At 40.3% G+C, this 16,538-nt stretch overlaps 1 protein-coding gene across 18 annotated transcripts in view; it reads right to left on the reverse strand.

Moving 5' to 3' along the window:
* Window positions 1-16,538, reverse strand: part of Afdn (afadin, adherens junction formation factor) — a 118,588-nt gene that overhangs the window by 36,594 nt on the left and 65,456 nt on the right. For 11 of the 18 annotated variants that reach the window (XM_090337815.1, XM_090337812.1, XM_090337811.1 and 8 more), the window contains 8 exons: window positions 14,886-14,906; window positions 14,000-14,145; window positions 13,377-13,471; window positions 12,688-12,953; window positions 11,136-11,279; window positions 10,356-10,554; window positions 5,104-5,207; window positions 3,068-3,154 (listed from right to left, as the gene is read on the reverse strand). In XM_090337815.1, coding sequence (XP_090193941.1) covers window positions 3,068-3,154; window positions 5,104-5,207; window positions 10,356-10,554; window positions 11,136-11,279; window positions 12,688-12,953; window positions 13,377-13,471; window positions 14,000-14,145; window positions 14,886-14,906 — 1,062 coding nt within the window. The remainder of the gene's footprint in view (window positions 1-3,067; window positions 3,155-5,103; window positions 5,208-10,355; window positions 10,555-11,135; window positions 11,280-12,687; window positions 12,954-13,376; window positions 13,472-13,999; window positions 14,146-14,885; window positions 14,907-16,538) is intronic. The other 7 variants (XM_090337825.1, XM_090337816.1, XM_090337821.1 and 4 more) reach the window with 1 other exon arrangement.

A 16,538-nucleotide genomic window follows, 5' to 3' on the forward strand; every position in this document is an offset into this window, starting at 1 on the left:
GAACACCCTGGGGAAAACAGCGTGGAGGCAAGGCCCTTGTCTGTAGCCTCCACCTTCAAGTAAGTGAACAAAGGCTGGGCTGTTTCAGCTTGGCTTTCTATCCCAGCTATCCACCTGACACCTGGCAGCTGAACAAGGGCGAGGTCAACATTCAGAAAAACAGCCAGAGGACACAGGAGAAGACAAGGAGGCCGAAAGAAGCCCCAGTTCTCTCCCCCCTCTATAATGTAAAGAAATGAGGTTTCATTTGTGTCAGGACACCAGACCAGAAACCACATTTTAATCTATACAAAGCAAGTTGTTTTGGATAAAACAATGGTTTGCAAAAGGACTATAAACATAATAGGAAGCACAGAAACTAAGGCTGATTTGCTTTTCTTTGCAGTAACAAGGATCAAATCCAGAGCCTCATATATGTTAGCTGAGTGTTTCCCCATTGAGCTACATACCCAGAATTAATCATCCATGCATTATTTACTGGAGTATATGGACTTGCTCCTGATATATGTGGATGCATACGTGTTTATGTGTGCATGTATATGTATCATGTATACCATGTTTGTGTGTGCATGTGTGTGTATCATACATCTATATGTATGTTCCCTCCTGGAAACAGGTAGTGTTTCTCTAAGCGAAACAGGAAAACTCATGCCATGCTGACACTTTTCACTCTTCTCAGTGTTTGAGGTGTGGCCTGTTAGGATAGCAAGGACAAGCTGAATTCTGGACTGTGGGGATGGGATGGGAAGCTCTCATCCACCCCGTGCCTGTCACAGGTGATGCTGCAGGACTTGGAACGTCCTCGATGACAGACAGAGGGGTCCATTCTGCAGAGAGCTTCTCCACAGTGCCGACTCTTCTACTCCATCCTGCTCAACGTGCCTAGAGCAAACTTCTCCAAGTGTCAGTGCCACCACCTTCTCCTCTGACCCAAACCCCTCACTTCTCTCAAGTACAGATAAGAAGTGCAAGCTTGCCCATTTGGCCACCCAGAGCTCAACCACTGGCTCAGTACACGCGGCACATACAACCTTTGTCTGTTTTCATCTGCCTGTGTCATCACTCTCCCACCACACCCCTTGAACACATCTTTCCTCCAGGTATGTATATTTCAGGCACTAGCTGAGATGCCATTTCTTCCAAGATGACCCATGCTTGCTTTAACTGCCATTAACATCCACATCTCACATGATTCTACAATGTTCAAATGTTAAAAGTGTTATGGAATTTATACTGGAGCTTGGTATGAATTACAGTATCTCACTTTGTTATCTGATATATTGAATTTATTTGTATTCGGTTATTTGAAATTTGATAGGGAAGGGGGGAAAATCAAGATGGGTGGGGGGGGGAGGTAATGGGTACCAAGACATGTGAAAGGGTATCAGTGTATGTGAATTAATGCACCTTCTATCTGGCAAATATCATGTAACCCTTTTATTAATTATAATAAAAAATTTTAAAAAAATAAAATTTTGCTCATAGCTAACTTGGTGTTATTTTAATATACAGACAAATTTATTATAGCGAATAAATTAACATTTTAAAATAAATCTTATGCAATCTGTCAACAAATATTTCACTTTACTATATAGCAAAGACTATATTGGGAAGTGGAAATGGTAGAGAAAACGCTACAGAGATGACTAATGGAGATAGGGAGTAAAATCTTAACGATGGAATTCCAGCTGTGTAAAGCATGTGAACGGAAAGTAACGAGAGACCTGTTCTGATTCTGGGACAATGACAGGAAATGTGAGCAAACAGGGAAATCCTGGCAGAGTAGAATACTAGGGAGGGGTTTTTGTCCTTTGGAGAATGGATCTGGCTATAGTGCCCACGCTAGTCTTGAACTGGCCACCTTCTGACCTGGGTCTCGGGTGGATTATGAGAACAGGAAGAGTGCACACAAGTGTCACACATGAAGAAGGCCTATGTGCTTCCTGTACTTGTCAGCTTGCTGACCCATGACCCCAGATTGTGGCAAGCTCCTCGTCTTGCATGCACTTTGTGCAATTCTGACTTCATGGCTGCCACCTCACTTCATGTGAAATGTAAAGTTTATAAGTCAGAGGACAAGGGGCTTACTTAGTATAATCTTACCCACTGTAGGTTCCAAAAGGAAGGGAATGGTAAGATGCCAAATGACAGTCTCTTTATTTCTAATGCACATTTACAACAACAAAATTCTGGCACATATATAACTGACTTTAAAACTAGAGGGAAAATTCAATTTAAAGCACATTTCTCAGAATGTATCAGCAATGTGCTGATATATCAAAGTTCTAAATGGTGTTTGCTAGCCATAACTTCTTTAAAAATTGTTGCTCAAGTATTATTTTTAGCCAAATATTAGCATTAGTTGATTGAAATTTAGCCATTAAGATTAGCATAAAAAATCATGTTCCAATGAAAATGTCTGTCTCTAAACTGAAGTTCAATACAAGCGAACTTCACACTGCAGTCCCCACTTTCTGAAGGAAGCTTATAAGTGACAGAATTAATTTCCTATAGCTGACAGAAAAAGATCTGCGGGTTTGTTAGTTTGGTTTTTGTGCTGCTACAGAGAACTGGGCAAAGGGACTCAAGTTCCAAGGGTTCTGAGAAGGAATTAGAACAATAAGCACCTACTAGAATGACATGCAGTCAGCTCCTATGCTCCTATCCATCCTCTAGAAAGGAGCGCCTGGAGATAAGAACCTGGAGCCTGCCCGGGACACTGGATCCTCCTCACACCCCCAGCTTGCACTCGAGGTTGTAAAGATGTGACATCTGTCATGGCAAGGTGACAGAGCTATGGTACTTGCCCTACTGTGCCAAAAAGTCTTGCCTTGCACATGGCTTCTTAAGACTGCTGGGTATCAAGGTCCCACTCAGCCCAGGAGCTCATCACTCCATAGACACCAGCGGAGTAGTGGCTTCCAGTCTGCAGTGAGTTTCTTTCTCCAGAACCAGAACTGAACACCCACTATCCACATGGGTAACAGAGCACCTGCTCACCAGCTCTGACCCTTGCTGATTTGGCTCACAATGGGTACATTCGCCAGCCAGGGCCCACTATCCCTACCTTGGCTGCAACAATGCTTAGGCCCATTCCGTTCTGCTTCTTGAGGGTCACTGTGATGATTTCTGGTTCCTTCCTCAGAGGCTGGGCCTGAAGAATCAACACAGGGGCTTACTTTCTGACATGCATGAAAGTATTTCCACATGAGTACAAAGCTAATCAACTGAATTATAAATGGAAAAGAGAAAGAAAGAGTGAAAGAGACCCACAAGTCTGTGTTCTTTATAATGGTGCTATCTGTTGAAATAGTTACCTGTCATTTTAAAACAAAAGCCTTGAGATGGGGAGCTTCAGGTAATTAAATTCAAAGTCTTTATTCAGATATTAATTTGTGCAGTATTTGGAGGGAAATGCAATTAGCAGCAATTGTCTCAATACATTGACAGTTTTATATTTACAACCAAATATAGGAAAAGTTGAAAAATGTGGTGATAATACATATGGTACTTTAGATGGCAAAGCTGTGAGACTACTTGGAGGATAATAAATTTGATTATTAAATGATTTGTTTTTTCAAAATCAAGGCCAATTTTATATCTACCTTCTTAGCAACTTGATAATAAATTAGAAAGATGAAGAATCACTAATTCTAAGAAGGTACTTTTTTTCTAGCAAACCTGGTAAGAAGAGCTGTTACTTCAGATCTGGCTGAAAATAGCTACTGAGGTCAGCAAAAAAGTATCAGCAATATGGTCTCTTTATTAACAATTAAATGTGATCACATATTTGGTGGAACAGAACTATTATCAATTAAATTTTTGAAGATGGCTCTAATATATTCTCACCTCTAAACTATGCTAAGAAACTAAAGTAAATTACTTTGAATTTAACGTGCAAAAAATGCATCCTTGGGTTGAGGCCATGGCTCAAGGAGTAGAGAACGTCCCTAGAAATAGCAAAAGACCCTCAGTTGAAACCAACAAATAAAATCTTAATCCGTTTTGCCTAAAACTGTGTGAAACAAAGTAAAAAATTCCCCAAGATGCCTAAGATGTATAAAAGGCCTTATTACTACTTCGAATCAAACAAAATAGTTGCTCTTGGTATCTTCAGGAATATGGTTCCAAAGGCACTGGTTGAAAGTGGAAAACTAGAATGCTCAAGATGCATATATTTCAGAATTGTACTATGAATGCTTGACTTCCTTTTTCCCATAATGTCCAATTTCTACTGATGTAAAATTCTCATTTTATCACTTAAATGGGCACATTAATTTTTAACTTCTTTTTGGGAGGCAGATTTTCACAAAATTAAAAGGCAGAGAGAAGCACTCAGATCACTCACAGTTTGAAAACAAATAATGCAGGATTGAATGAGAACTTTGTATCCAACCATACCATTCTTACATGAAAATTTTTAATTTTGAAATGGCTTCTGACTTTATCATTGTTTTGACTATACATGCAATAAATCTGCAAATAAAACAGGCTCACTGTATTATGAAACATTAGCAAATAACTTGATATATATTTAAGATATAGAAAAGATACTTATTTTTTTAAGATTATTTTCCTAAGAAAGTCCATTAAGACTATAAATCAATGTTCTGACAATTTACATATAGGCTGACATAACCGTGAGCATAAGTATTTTTTTTTTGCCAGTCCTAGGGCTTGAGCTCAGGGCCTGAGCACTGTCCTTGGACTTTTCTCAAGGCTAGAGCTCTACTACTTGAGCCACAGCACCACTTATAGTTTTTTTCTATGTATGTGGTACGGAGGAATCGAACCCAGGTCTTTGTGCATGCTAGGCAAGCACTCTACCACTAGGCCCCACTCCTGGCCCAAGTATTCTTTATTTTTAAAAATACTGTTTGTTTAGACCCAAAACTGTATACATACGGGTAGGAGGGAAGAACATATGTACATACATAAATCCTCATTTTATGAGGTTTGAATTGAATTATTTAAAAATTATTTTAAATTTTTTCCTTTTACATCAGTGTTCAGTGTAAGCAAAGAATAAATTTGCATTAAATCGTCAAGTAATTAGGATTATATTTCATATTCTAATCCATCTAGCATTCTTAAAATACTTGCCAGTTCTGTATTTTCACGCATAATGTGACTTTCATAATCTGCACCTTCAAAATATATTGTCCAAGTTCCTGGCGAACGTATATGAGGAATTAATCTGCAAAATCCTAAGGGGAAGACAAACAAATTATAAAATGGAAAGGTATGTGTCTCAACACATGATTTTCAGTTGCCCACATAAACATGTACATGTATCTTTTTTCCATATGTATTTGAGGAACTTAACATTTATCCCAGAACTTGGCTGAAACTCATGAACCTATTTCAGGTTCTCAAGTGTTGATATAACAGGCATATGCCACCATACCAAGCTAATTACTTAGTATTTTGGTGACAAAATTTATGTTACTTCTGAAAACTAATTTATTAAACACTTATTTTGACCCAACAAGATTTCAGCACCAAGGTTGCGCTTTTCCTTCTGTGTTCAAAGAACATTTTTCTTCCTTCTTTGAGACCCTGCTTCCTTGCAAGACTATTTACTCCACTGGATCACTAGACCTTCCATGAGGTTCCGTAGATGAGGAGAACCTCAGGAACACTGGGAGACGAGGTGGCCCTCAATGACATTCAGAATGTCTACACGGTAAAAGAATGGAGTGAAGGAAGCGGGGAGTAACACACACACACACACACACACACACACACACACACACACACACACACACACAGAGTCAGACACTGTGAAATGTCTTCAAGGACATTATCTGACTTATTCATAGTTCTGGGACTATGTGGGTCCCTTCTTATTACTCTTTGTAGAAATTTCATTTTAAGGTCATATTTAAATTTTTGCAAACAAAATTTAGAATCATTTTCTGTTTTTAGAAAATTATATTTTAGGGAATTATAATTTAGTGATAGTGTTTGGCCTACTATGCATAAGGTCTTGGGTTCAACTCCTAGCACCACTAGAAAAAAAAAAATATCTCTGACATTCTCATGAAGGAAACATGACAAATTTATAAATGCAAGGTTCTTAAACACATCAACGTTCACGTAGTCAAATCTTACTTGATGTTTTTCAGTAATTTTTTTTTTGACAAATGTCTATCAGGTGGGACTCAAATCATTTTAAATTTTCCAAAAGATGGTGTCAGCCCCTTGTTCCCACTAACTGAACCTGACCAAGGCCATGCTGCATGGAGAGCGCTCACTGATGTGACAGCGGGCAGATACGTCTGTGCATCCCGGCGAGTCCCAACTATCTTTGCACACTTAGAACAAGATTATTTGGGGTTAAAGAAAGTGGCTCATGTCTATAATCCTACCCACTGAAGAGGCTGAGATCTGAGGACTGCAATTCAAAGCCACTCGGAGCAAAAAAATCCAAATGACTCCCATGCCCAATTAACCACCCTCAAAAGCTGTGAGTGAGTGCAAGACTTCAAAACAAAACAAAAAAACCCTCAAGGGACAGTGCCCAGGGTCTGACATATTCAATTAAAACATATATATATATACACATATATATCTATGTATATATAGTTATATATAATATAGAAATAATTTTACTTTTATTCTGTTGAAAAGCTAACAGACTTTTATCTAAACCCAATTCTATGCAACTGTAACTATAAGCTACATTTACTTCCAATGGTCTAGGGACTCACAAACTTTCGTAGGTTTTGGAACATCAACAGTTATATATTATGGTCTTCTGTTTTCCAAATATTCATTTTCTTTTTTTTATTGTAATTAGTAAAAGGGTTACATGATATTTGCCAGATAGAAGGTGCATTAATTCACATACATTGATACCCTTTCACATGTCTTGGTACCCATTACCCTCCCCCCCACATCCCCCCAAATATTCATTTTCTATAACACGTTCTGGATTGCACTGCTTAAGGTACGTATCTCAGTACTATCTCAGTACACTTATTAAGTCTAGGCTGGTTTTTATAGTCTTTTCTCACAGAACTACACTGTTTAGTGAAACAAAAGGAATTAAGAATTCATGATAGTTCTGTAATCAGCATGAAATAATAAAGTATTTAAAACACTGTGGTCATAAATATCCAACACTTCCTAAGTCTTTTAAAAGGCAGTGAGAGGGGCTGGGAGTTTGGCCTAGTGGTAGAGTGCTTGCCTAGCATGCATGAAGACCCGGGTTCAATTCCTTGGTACCACATACATAGCAAAAAGCCAGAAGTGGTGCTGTGGCTCAAGTGGTAGAGCCCTAGCATTGAGAAAATCCAGGGACAGTGCTTAGCTCCTGAGCCCAAGCCCAGGACTGGCAAAAAAAAAAAAAAAAGGTGGGGGGCAGTGAGAAATGCCATGTGGGGCCCTAAGAAGCTCACACAGCTATCTATAAGCAAGCACACCTGCTTACAAAGAATTCATCAAGTGAAGACATTATTATTTCCATGTGGGTAAATGTTAGCTGCATTTAAAACATGACAAGCTAGGTAGTGCTTGTATGCTGTGACTAATATACCATTGCAGTATACTAGCAAATTAGTCTCCCTGCTTATTCTTTTCATAATATTAATTAAAGGTGAGAGCTCAGCAAGTGGTACTCATGACTGTGAGTAAAAAGAAAGCCTATCCAAGCTCAAGATACAAAAATTCAAGCTCATTATGAAGACAGAAAATTGACTGTGAGGACAGAGCATGCACAGAAGAGTCACACTTCACTGTAGAAAGATATTCACACCTCATTGTGAAGACAAAGCACTAAGATCTCACTTCATAGAACTCTAACTCACCATGGAAACAAAATGTTCACACTTCACTGTGATGACAGACCACTCACACCTGGCTGTGAAAACACAGCTCACATCTCCCTGTGAAGACATAGCACTCCCACCTCATATAAAGACAGAACACCTCACTGAGAGGAAGGAACACTCACACCCAAAACAACAGGATTCACACCTCACTGTGAAGACACAGAATTCAGAGTCCTAACCACATCAAGAGTTGACCACAGTGGGAGGCTAAGTTACAGAGGAAAGTGGAGTGAAGAGACTGCCAGATGATTGCTGCTATAAGGAGAAAATGGGAAATGAAAATGGTTGTGGTTTCCAGATTGCTGAGCTGTGGTATTCACGGTGAAACACTTTCTAGAACCTCAGGATATCCTTGCAACCTGTGGGCCCACCAGCCAGGCACCACCAACAGAGCACAGAACAATTCAGAGGGCTAGTTGAGGGGAGGGTCCCTGCTGGAATTCTTGTACATGGACTTCAGACTGGACCTCCTGCTTCCACCTGTCCCAGAGTACAGGTACCAAGACCAAGGGGAGCGATACCCCTACTTCACCTGCTCCTACCTCCTCAGGGCTTCCTAAATCACCTCACCTCACCTCCTCTGAGCACTGCAGCAGCCAGAAGGGCTATGCTCCCAGCTACCTATCTGGAAAACAACACAGCAACACAAGTTTTTTCAAAATATTTTTTTTTGGGGGGGGGGCAGGGAGTTTAGCCTAGTGGTAGAGTGCTTGCCTAGCATGCACAAAGACCAGGGTTCAATTCCTCGGTACCACATACATAGAAAAAAAATCCAGAAGTGGTGCTGAGGCTCAAGTGGTAGAGCTCTAGCCTTGAGAAAGTCCAAGGACAGTGCTCAGGCCCTGAGCTCAAACCCAGGACTGGCACACCCAGACACACACCCAGACACCGACAGACAGACAGACAGACAGACAGACACACACACACACTTTTTAAATCTTTTAATTTTTGCCAGTCCCAGGGCTTGAACTTGGCTTGGGCACTGTTCCTGGGCTTCTTTTGCTCAAGGCTAACATTCTACCACTTAACACACAGCATCAATTCTGGCCTTTTCTGAGTAGTTTACTGGAAATGAGAGTCTCACAGACTGTCCTTCCCAGGCTGGCTTTGAACTGTGACCCTTAGATCTCACCTTCCTGAGTAGGTAGAATTAAAGGTATGAGCCACTGGAGCTTGACTAATAGTTGTTTGTTTTTTTTACTATAAAAATGTTAGATCCCTTTGAAGATATAAAATACATGTGCTGTGGTTAGTGAAATATTCACTGAAGTTAAAATGAGCACCCTAGGTTTATCTACCTAGGGGCACAACTACTTAACTTCTTTGTTTAAGTGAACCTCTATATTTGGCCCAATTTTTCTACTCATTGAGCTGTTCTCTACGTTAATATGTATCTATGACATACATACAAATCTTCGCCTTAATTTTAATGATGTTGTAAAACCTAAGTGCCAGTGATTGAATATAGAGATTCCCTTCTTGAATACTTGTTTGTTAAACATGACATTTGAAATATGATGTAAAAATCAATGTTAATAAATTCTTAAATAAAAATAAAGAAAGCTTAAGAGTAGAGATTGAAATTTACATTAAAGCTCCTACATTGGGGATGACTGGGTTGGTTGTTTGTTTTAGAGGTACTGAGATTTCACCTCAGAGGTTTGCACTTTACTGGCCGGTGCTCCATCACTTGAGTCACATTCTCAAGGCTTTTTTGCTCTAGTTATTTTTTCAGATAGGGTCTCACATTTTACTCAGAGCTGGCCTCAACAACAGTCCTGAGATTTGAGTGGGTGCTCAGCCTCAAAGGTTTGTTCAATCGGTGTTTTATGCCAGGCAAAGAAAAATGTAGCACAGGGCAAATGAAATCAGAAGTAGACTCTAAGGTGCTATGAGCCCTTCCAGACATAAGAAGTCTCCACGACACAGTGTGTACAGGACACAGCATCACAGAAGTTGATGCTCCAACAACAGCTACATAACACTGAGCACTCACAGAGCTGTCACCACACAGACAATCCATCCAACACTCACAGGGACCTCCTGGTCTATTTTACAGGGTAATCTGTCTGCAACAGCACTGCTGACAGGTAGCAGAATAAGGACTGAACTCAGTAATCTATGTGCTGCTTTATTGCTGTTGGCACCCAGGTAAAGAACGTAGCTTGATCCTAAGGGGATGACTCAGTTTACTAGGCTCATGAAACACCAGGAGAGGCACCGAGGGCCTACTACCATGACACCATAAAATGCTAGGAGAGAGGGACACTCAAAAGGCCTGTTATCATAACACCATGTGGGCGGAACAGATGCCCACAGAAGGGCTACAGTTCCACCCATGCAGGCAGTGTCTGAACATGTCTCCTGTGAAATACCTGAGGCATGGGAACACAGCCTCCTCAGGAGCCAGGTGCAGCCCCACAGGAGCAACCGGCCATTCAGAAGGGAAGGAGCTCAACTTGGCAGAACCTGGGCTGCCGCCCAGGACACAAGCATGACAAAACAGTACTAGGCATTTACCTCTCTGGCACAGAGGATCTAAAAATTCTTGTAAACCATTTGGAATGTTTCTCACGACGTCACAAGAATAGCCATCTTCTGGCAAAAGAAAAGGCAACTGCAGGTCAGGGTCTTCCTCCAGCTGCACATCTCTGCCGTCGCTGCGGGCAAGCTCATCAGCTGTGTTTTCAGCGACGGCCACCACATTTTCTATCAGTTCCTAGGAGAAAACACATGCCGAGTGTCACAGTCATCCTGACAGCCAAAGTGCCTTGCTCACTCCAGCCTGCGAGCAGAGACGCTCATTCCAGCCACAAATGTGCATAGGTACACTTTGTAATAGTGTTTTAACGTGCTACAGTTCATGCTTTCTCGTTGCAGTACTGGTTCCTTTATAAGACGATAACAGGACTCACTGAGCTACCATGCTATGCTGTTGAGTGGGTGATTTCTAGGTTTCAGCTATTTTGCACCTGATCTCTTAGTGGTATAAACCTCAATATGGAATGTTGGTTCATCTATCCACTCAATTCAATTAACAATCCCCAAGACACAATTGGCTCTGATAGTGTCTAATCCAAAAAAAAAAAAATCTATGAAGTAAAGGCTTGATCCCTGACACAATCAAGATTTAGAGTTAAAGCCCTTTCTACTGCAAATTACCAATCTCAGATATCCACAACAAGGTAAGACGATTTAAAATAAGCTAATTTAAAAAATTGGTTAACTAATTTTTTTTATGTTTCACCCAAATTTCCTATGCAGACATGCCCACACTTTTGTAGCTGAGCTAATACTTACTGTCGGGATGAAAGGCTCATCAGGGGCACAGTGGTAATTCTGTAACAAGGCTTGAAGTTGCAGAGAGTTTAACTTAAAGCAGGTACTGCTTATGTTTGGAATGTCATCACGTGCATACTTATCCATAGTAAGTAAAGTAGTTGCCTATTCAAAAGAATGACATAAAATATAATTTAAAACTATTTTTCTTTGCGCCTGCAGATATACTTTAGCTTATTTGAGGATCTAGGTTCAAATTCCTAGTACCCCAAAGTCCTTTATGCAATATTTACAAAGCTAATAATTTACTAATCTAATCTTGAATAATTAAAAACACTTACACTATTCTAAAAAAGCACTGTCTGGACAGCCTTCCCCACTCCCCTTTTTTGTGCATAAATTAGGGATTAAACTCAGATCCAGGATGCTCTCCCTAACCTTTCTTGCTCAACATTAGTGCTCTCCCTCTTGGGCCACCCCTCGTCTGTCTTTTTGATGGTTAATAGGAGACAAAAAGTCTCCTAGTTTCTTGCATGGGCTGGCTTTAAACTGCAACCCTCAGATCTCGGCCTCATGGGTAGCTAAGATTACAGGTGTTTACGTTTCCAGTGCCTGGTGGATAGCTTCTTTTGATTTCACTAAAACATATATATGATTAGATTCAATTAGTACTATTTATAACCTGTTTCAACAATTGTCTTTGAAAGTATAAGTATTAATATAATAATACTAATCACATATTATTAATCACAGGGATCTGACAGATTCACTATAAGACAAGTCATAACAAGGTGGCCAGCCTAAATCCTTTTAAAGGAGGAGAAATAGTAAACAAAGGTATACATAATGCTAGTTTAAAACATGTTTAGGTCTTGAGGCTACATAGAGCCTATTTCTTCAGGTGCATAAAGCAATCTGTAGACTTTGCTATTTGAAACATTCCTTCAGTGCCTTTAATACATTAGAATATGACTTAGCTTCTACTGTTTTAAGAGTTATTGTCCATTGTCATCTTTCAGTACGGGCTTTCTGAAATATATCTTGCTGATGTTAACATAAAGAATTCTTCGATGGTATTTATATTTTACAGCATTATCTAAATGTTTAGAGTTGTATGTCCTTGGGAATTCTACTCTCACATTTCATGTTCTCACTGACAAATGGTCTTTACAAGGGCAATCTTGTAAAAATGAGCCCTGGAGGTCAAGTATGACTGGTGCTTACACATGCATGGAGAAGACAGGGCAGAGACCAGGGTGTATTCACAAGGTGAGAACCCTGAAGCCTGTTCCTCATCAGATGCAAGGGGAGAGTGCCCTCAGAGGGAACCAGCCCTGCCAACCCTTCCACCATCACCTCAGGAGCCGGGAGATAAGGAACTGCTGGTAAGTCACTCGGCAGTGCTTTGTGTAAGCACCCCAGGAACCATCGCATCACCAGTTCAGAAGAGGTCTGATGAACTCACGTTCTTGCCCATCATAAAACACCGCTCCACAGCGAGTAGATCCTTCCCCAGGGCGACAGGCTCACCATAATATCCATGAACATCGGGGTGGAAAACACATGTACACACCTGAACAATTCTACTCAGGTGACAATCAGCTGCCAGCTCTAGCCCCTGCTTCTCAGCCCAGGCTTCAATATGTCCCAGCTGCTGGCGGATGATGGCTCCCCAGTAGTGGGAGCACAGCCCTGAGTCTGGGTCAGTCACCAGTCTGTTGAACAGCCACATATTGATGAAGTGGAAGAGCTGGGAGAAAAGCTGGATGGTCAGGGCGGCGTTCACTCTGCAGCGCCGCAGCAGAGACATGGCTCCTGTGAGTGTGTGCAGCACATCATCTGCCCAGAACACAGGAGGAGAAGACAAGGGTCGAATGTCACCAAGGACCTTCAGAGTCACAGGAGGTCTTGACAGGTAATTATAGCAACTCTTGTTATTACAGTGATATCATTAGAGTATAAACTGTAACAAGTAGTTTTAGTAATAACTGCTGCTGAATTACTTTAGAAATGTCATAGCCATGACATGGCCTTAACTAACCAAGTTCTTAACTTGTAAGTTTACCCACAAGACCTTTCAAGCATGACGTAACAGAAGTGACAACGATTCATAAACACAACTGTGAATACTGACAAGTACATTTAACAACAGCTAGGTCCACTGAGACAGCCCATGTACTTTTAACACCTTCTTCCATATATGAACCCAAGGTTCATATATGTGATCAATGAGGAGGGAATGAGCACAAAGAATAATCTGACCTATTTTTGGTCTTTGCAGACTGTTCTCTTCAGGGTCATCCAGAAAGGCTGGCATGTAGTTATTTAGTTCTGACTGAAGACAGTGAACCAAGTACCTACAGATATATAAACAATTGTAATAATCTTGGCATGACAACATATTGTCAGACATGTGAAATAATTTAGAAATATTTTCCATTAAAATAATAAATGTTTTTCAATATTCTTGAAACACAGATCATCAAATATACTATACTTAAGTTAACACAATCAGCTCACCTTTCTTACTCTTCGTGTTTCATTAAGAAGCTTTATCATCAGCTTTGAAAACTGAATGTATGAACATATAATTTAACTCATTACAGAATAGTATCATCCTAAAATATTTGCCATTCAAGTCAGGTGCTGGTGGTGACACCTGTAATTTGAGCTACTTAGGAAGCTGAGATCTGATTGTGGTTGGAAGCCAACCCAGGCAAGGAACTGTAAAACTCTTCAATTAAGCACCGTCAAAAAATGCTGTGGCCCAAGTGGTAGAGCATTAGCTTGGAGTAAAAGAAAAAAAAAAAGCTCAGGGACAATACCCAGGTCTTCAGTTCAAACCCTAGGACTGGCACAAAAGAAACAAAAACTGCAATTCATACTTAAATGCCATCTGAACCAAGTGTGCCAACACATCCTGGGCATCCAAAGTGATCCGACTTAGGTCTCGGTCCTGCTTGATGAAGTTGAGAAGTTCAGACGCGTTTGCCATCCAGAAGGCAAGGGCCCCAGCAATATTCTTTTGTTTCTGTGGACAGAACACATCTCCATAAGCAACTTGAGAAAAGCAAAAGTAACTACAGTAAACAGCACTGATCCTGAAAAGCTGCAAAGACAGATCAGTACCTTGCCATCTTCTCCCAGGCATTTAGCACAGATACCAGATACTTGCAAAGGAATTTGGGTGCATACAGAGCAGTGGGAAGCAAAAGCCCACAACAGCTACTTCACAGGATATGTGTGCACAGACACACGGGTCTAACGAGCTGTAACTTCCACAATTACTGGAGAAATGGTAATAATTACGCTATGCCAAATTGTAAACTGTGCATTATCTGGTAATCTGTGCAGTACACACCCATGAATCCATGGCTCACCCACAGCCACCCTGACACTTGTAGTCACTGGCTTGGATGCCATGCAACTCAGTATCAAGTACTGATCTACTGCACCCTTTCCCGACCACATGTGCAGGCCAGGCAACCTCAGATGAGATCCAAAGAATAGGAACCAAGGGTAAATAATAAAGAGAAGAAACAGAACTTTTGTCATTTCATATCCACACTGAAGTGCATTAAGCAGAAATTATGAAATGCTGATAAAAGTTGCACAGTCAAAAGGGGGTTTAGTACTGCATGTTTCAGTTGCTGAATGAGTGTTATGAACTGTTCAGTCCAGTTGCTGTAGTGTCACACTGGACATGGAAGCAGCATGAGAAACTCAGCTAAGCCAACACAGCTAGGATTCGCTCCCAGCAGTATATCCTACCTGATCAACCTGGTCTACTTCCTGGAGAAAAACAGACGAAGGGAAATCAAGCAGAACGAGAGAAAGAAACTTGTAAACAATCGTGACAGTTAAAAAAAAAAAAATCAAAACACTAACATGAAGGCACGACATGAAAGTACATTTAGTTATGCTATTTCCAAAATACATTTCCATTTATGGTTCTGAAGCATCTTTGCAAATATATAACATAAAACATTGGTCCTATGTTTTTAACATTGCCACAATAAGTGAATGAACTTTTAAAATGATACTATGCTCACTATCCCCCAAATTAATTTTAAGAATGAAAGGGGCAGGGAAGACCAGCAGAAACAACCAAAGTAAAAGCTGAACACTTAACTGGGTGCGGTGGCTCATGCCTGTAATCTAGCTATTCAAGAGGCTGAGATCTGAGAATCAAGGTTCAAAGCCAGCCTGGGCATAAAAGGACCTGAGACTCTTATCTCCAATTAACCTCTAGAAAACAAGAAGTGGTGCTGTGGCTCAAGGGTAGAGTGGTAGACTTGAGCTGAAGAGCTCAGGGACAGCGCCCAGGCAGAGTTCAAGCCCCATGACCCACCAAAAAAAAAAAAAAAAAAAAAAGCATACCTATCGAAGGGAGTAAATTATATCTTTCTAAATCTAATCTGAAGTTGTAAGTTGTCTGGAGACTGGCAAGTGTCCTGACTAACAGACACCAGCAAAGACAAGCACAAGCTGTCAAGGGCAGTCTGATAGGACAGTGACCGTCTCAAAGGGGTTTCACAGATTCAAACAACATAGCTTTAGATGACAAGTGAAAAGGAAATTCATGTTTGCTCAGAAAATTATACCAAAGTAACAAAAAGGTATCAAATAAAATGACATTCCCTTTTGCCCATTTCCTAGCTTGAGTGAAAACTGTAACTCCAATAAGTGTATACTACGCTAATCGCTCAAATGTAAATGAAGCATTTTTGGAAAGTTTTTGCTTTGTAAAATAATTCTGAGCAACCAAGTGTGGTAGTACAAGACTATAACCCACTAAAATAATGACTGGGGGCCAGGAGTTTGGCCTAGTGGTAGAGTGCTTGCCCAGCATGCACAAAGACCTGGGTTCGATTCCTCAGAGCCACATACATAGAAAAGCCAGAAGTGGTGCTGAGGCTCAAGTGGTAGAACTCCAGCCTTGAGGAAAAAGCTCAGGCCCTGAGCTCACGCCTAGGACTGGCAAAAAAAATTTTAAAAATAAAGAATAAAATAATGACTGAGATGTAAGGGTCACTGAGTTTGAGGTCAGCACAGACTGAAAAGGAAATTTAAGACTAGTGTGGGCTGTAGAGTAAGAGCCTACTTCCAAAAAAACCAAAAAAACTTCAACAATAGCAAAACAAACAACAAAAAACAAGGGAATGAAAAGATCACCAAACTTTCCTTCAAATCATCTAGCTGGGAGAAAAAAAAATCTAACTGAAGTGTTGAACATTACTAATTCCATAGCTAAGTAAAAGCACTCATAGACAAATCTGCAAAGCTTTAAAAAAAAATCTATAAATTTGTGTTTAAAGAGTTTCCAGATTAAATCTTCAAATTATCCATAATTGTGAAAAACAGCTATCCTCATTTTATCAACTGTACATCAACATAATACTTAAAAGGAATCCAGCTGCAGTG

Source organism: Megascapheus bottae, chromosome 8, assembly GCF_031878675.1.
Source record: "Megascapheus bottae isolate mThoBot1 chromosome 8, mThoBot2.hap1, whole genome shotgun sequence".
In the NCBI taxonomy this organism is placed as follows: Eukaryota; Metazoa; Chordata; class Mammalia; order Rodentia; family Geomyidae; genus Megascapheus; species Megascapheus bottae.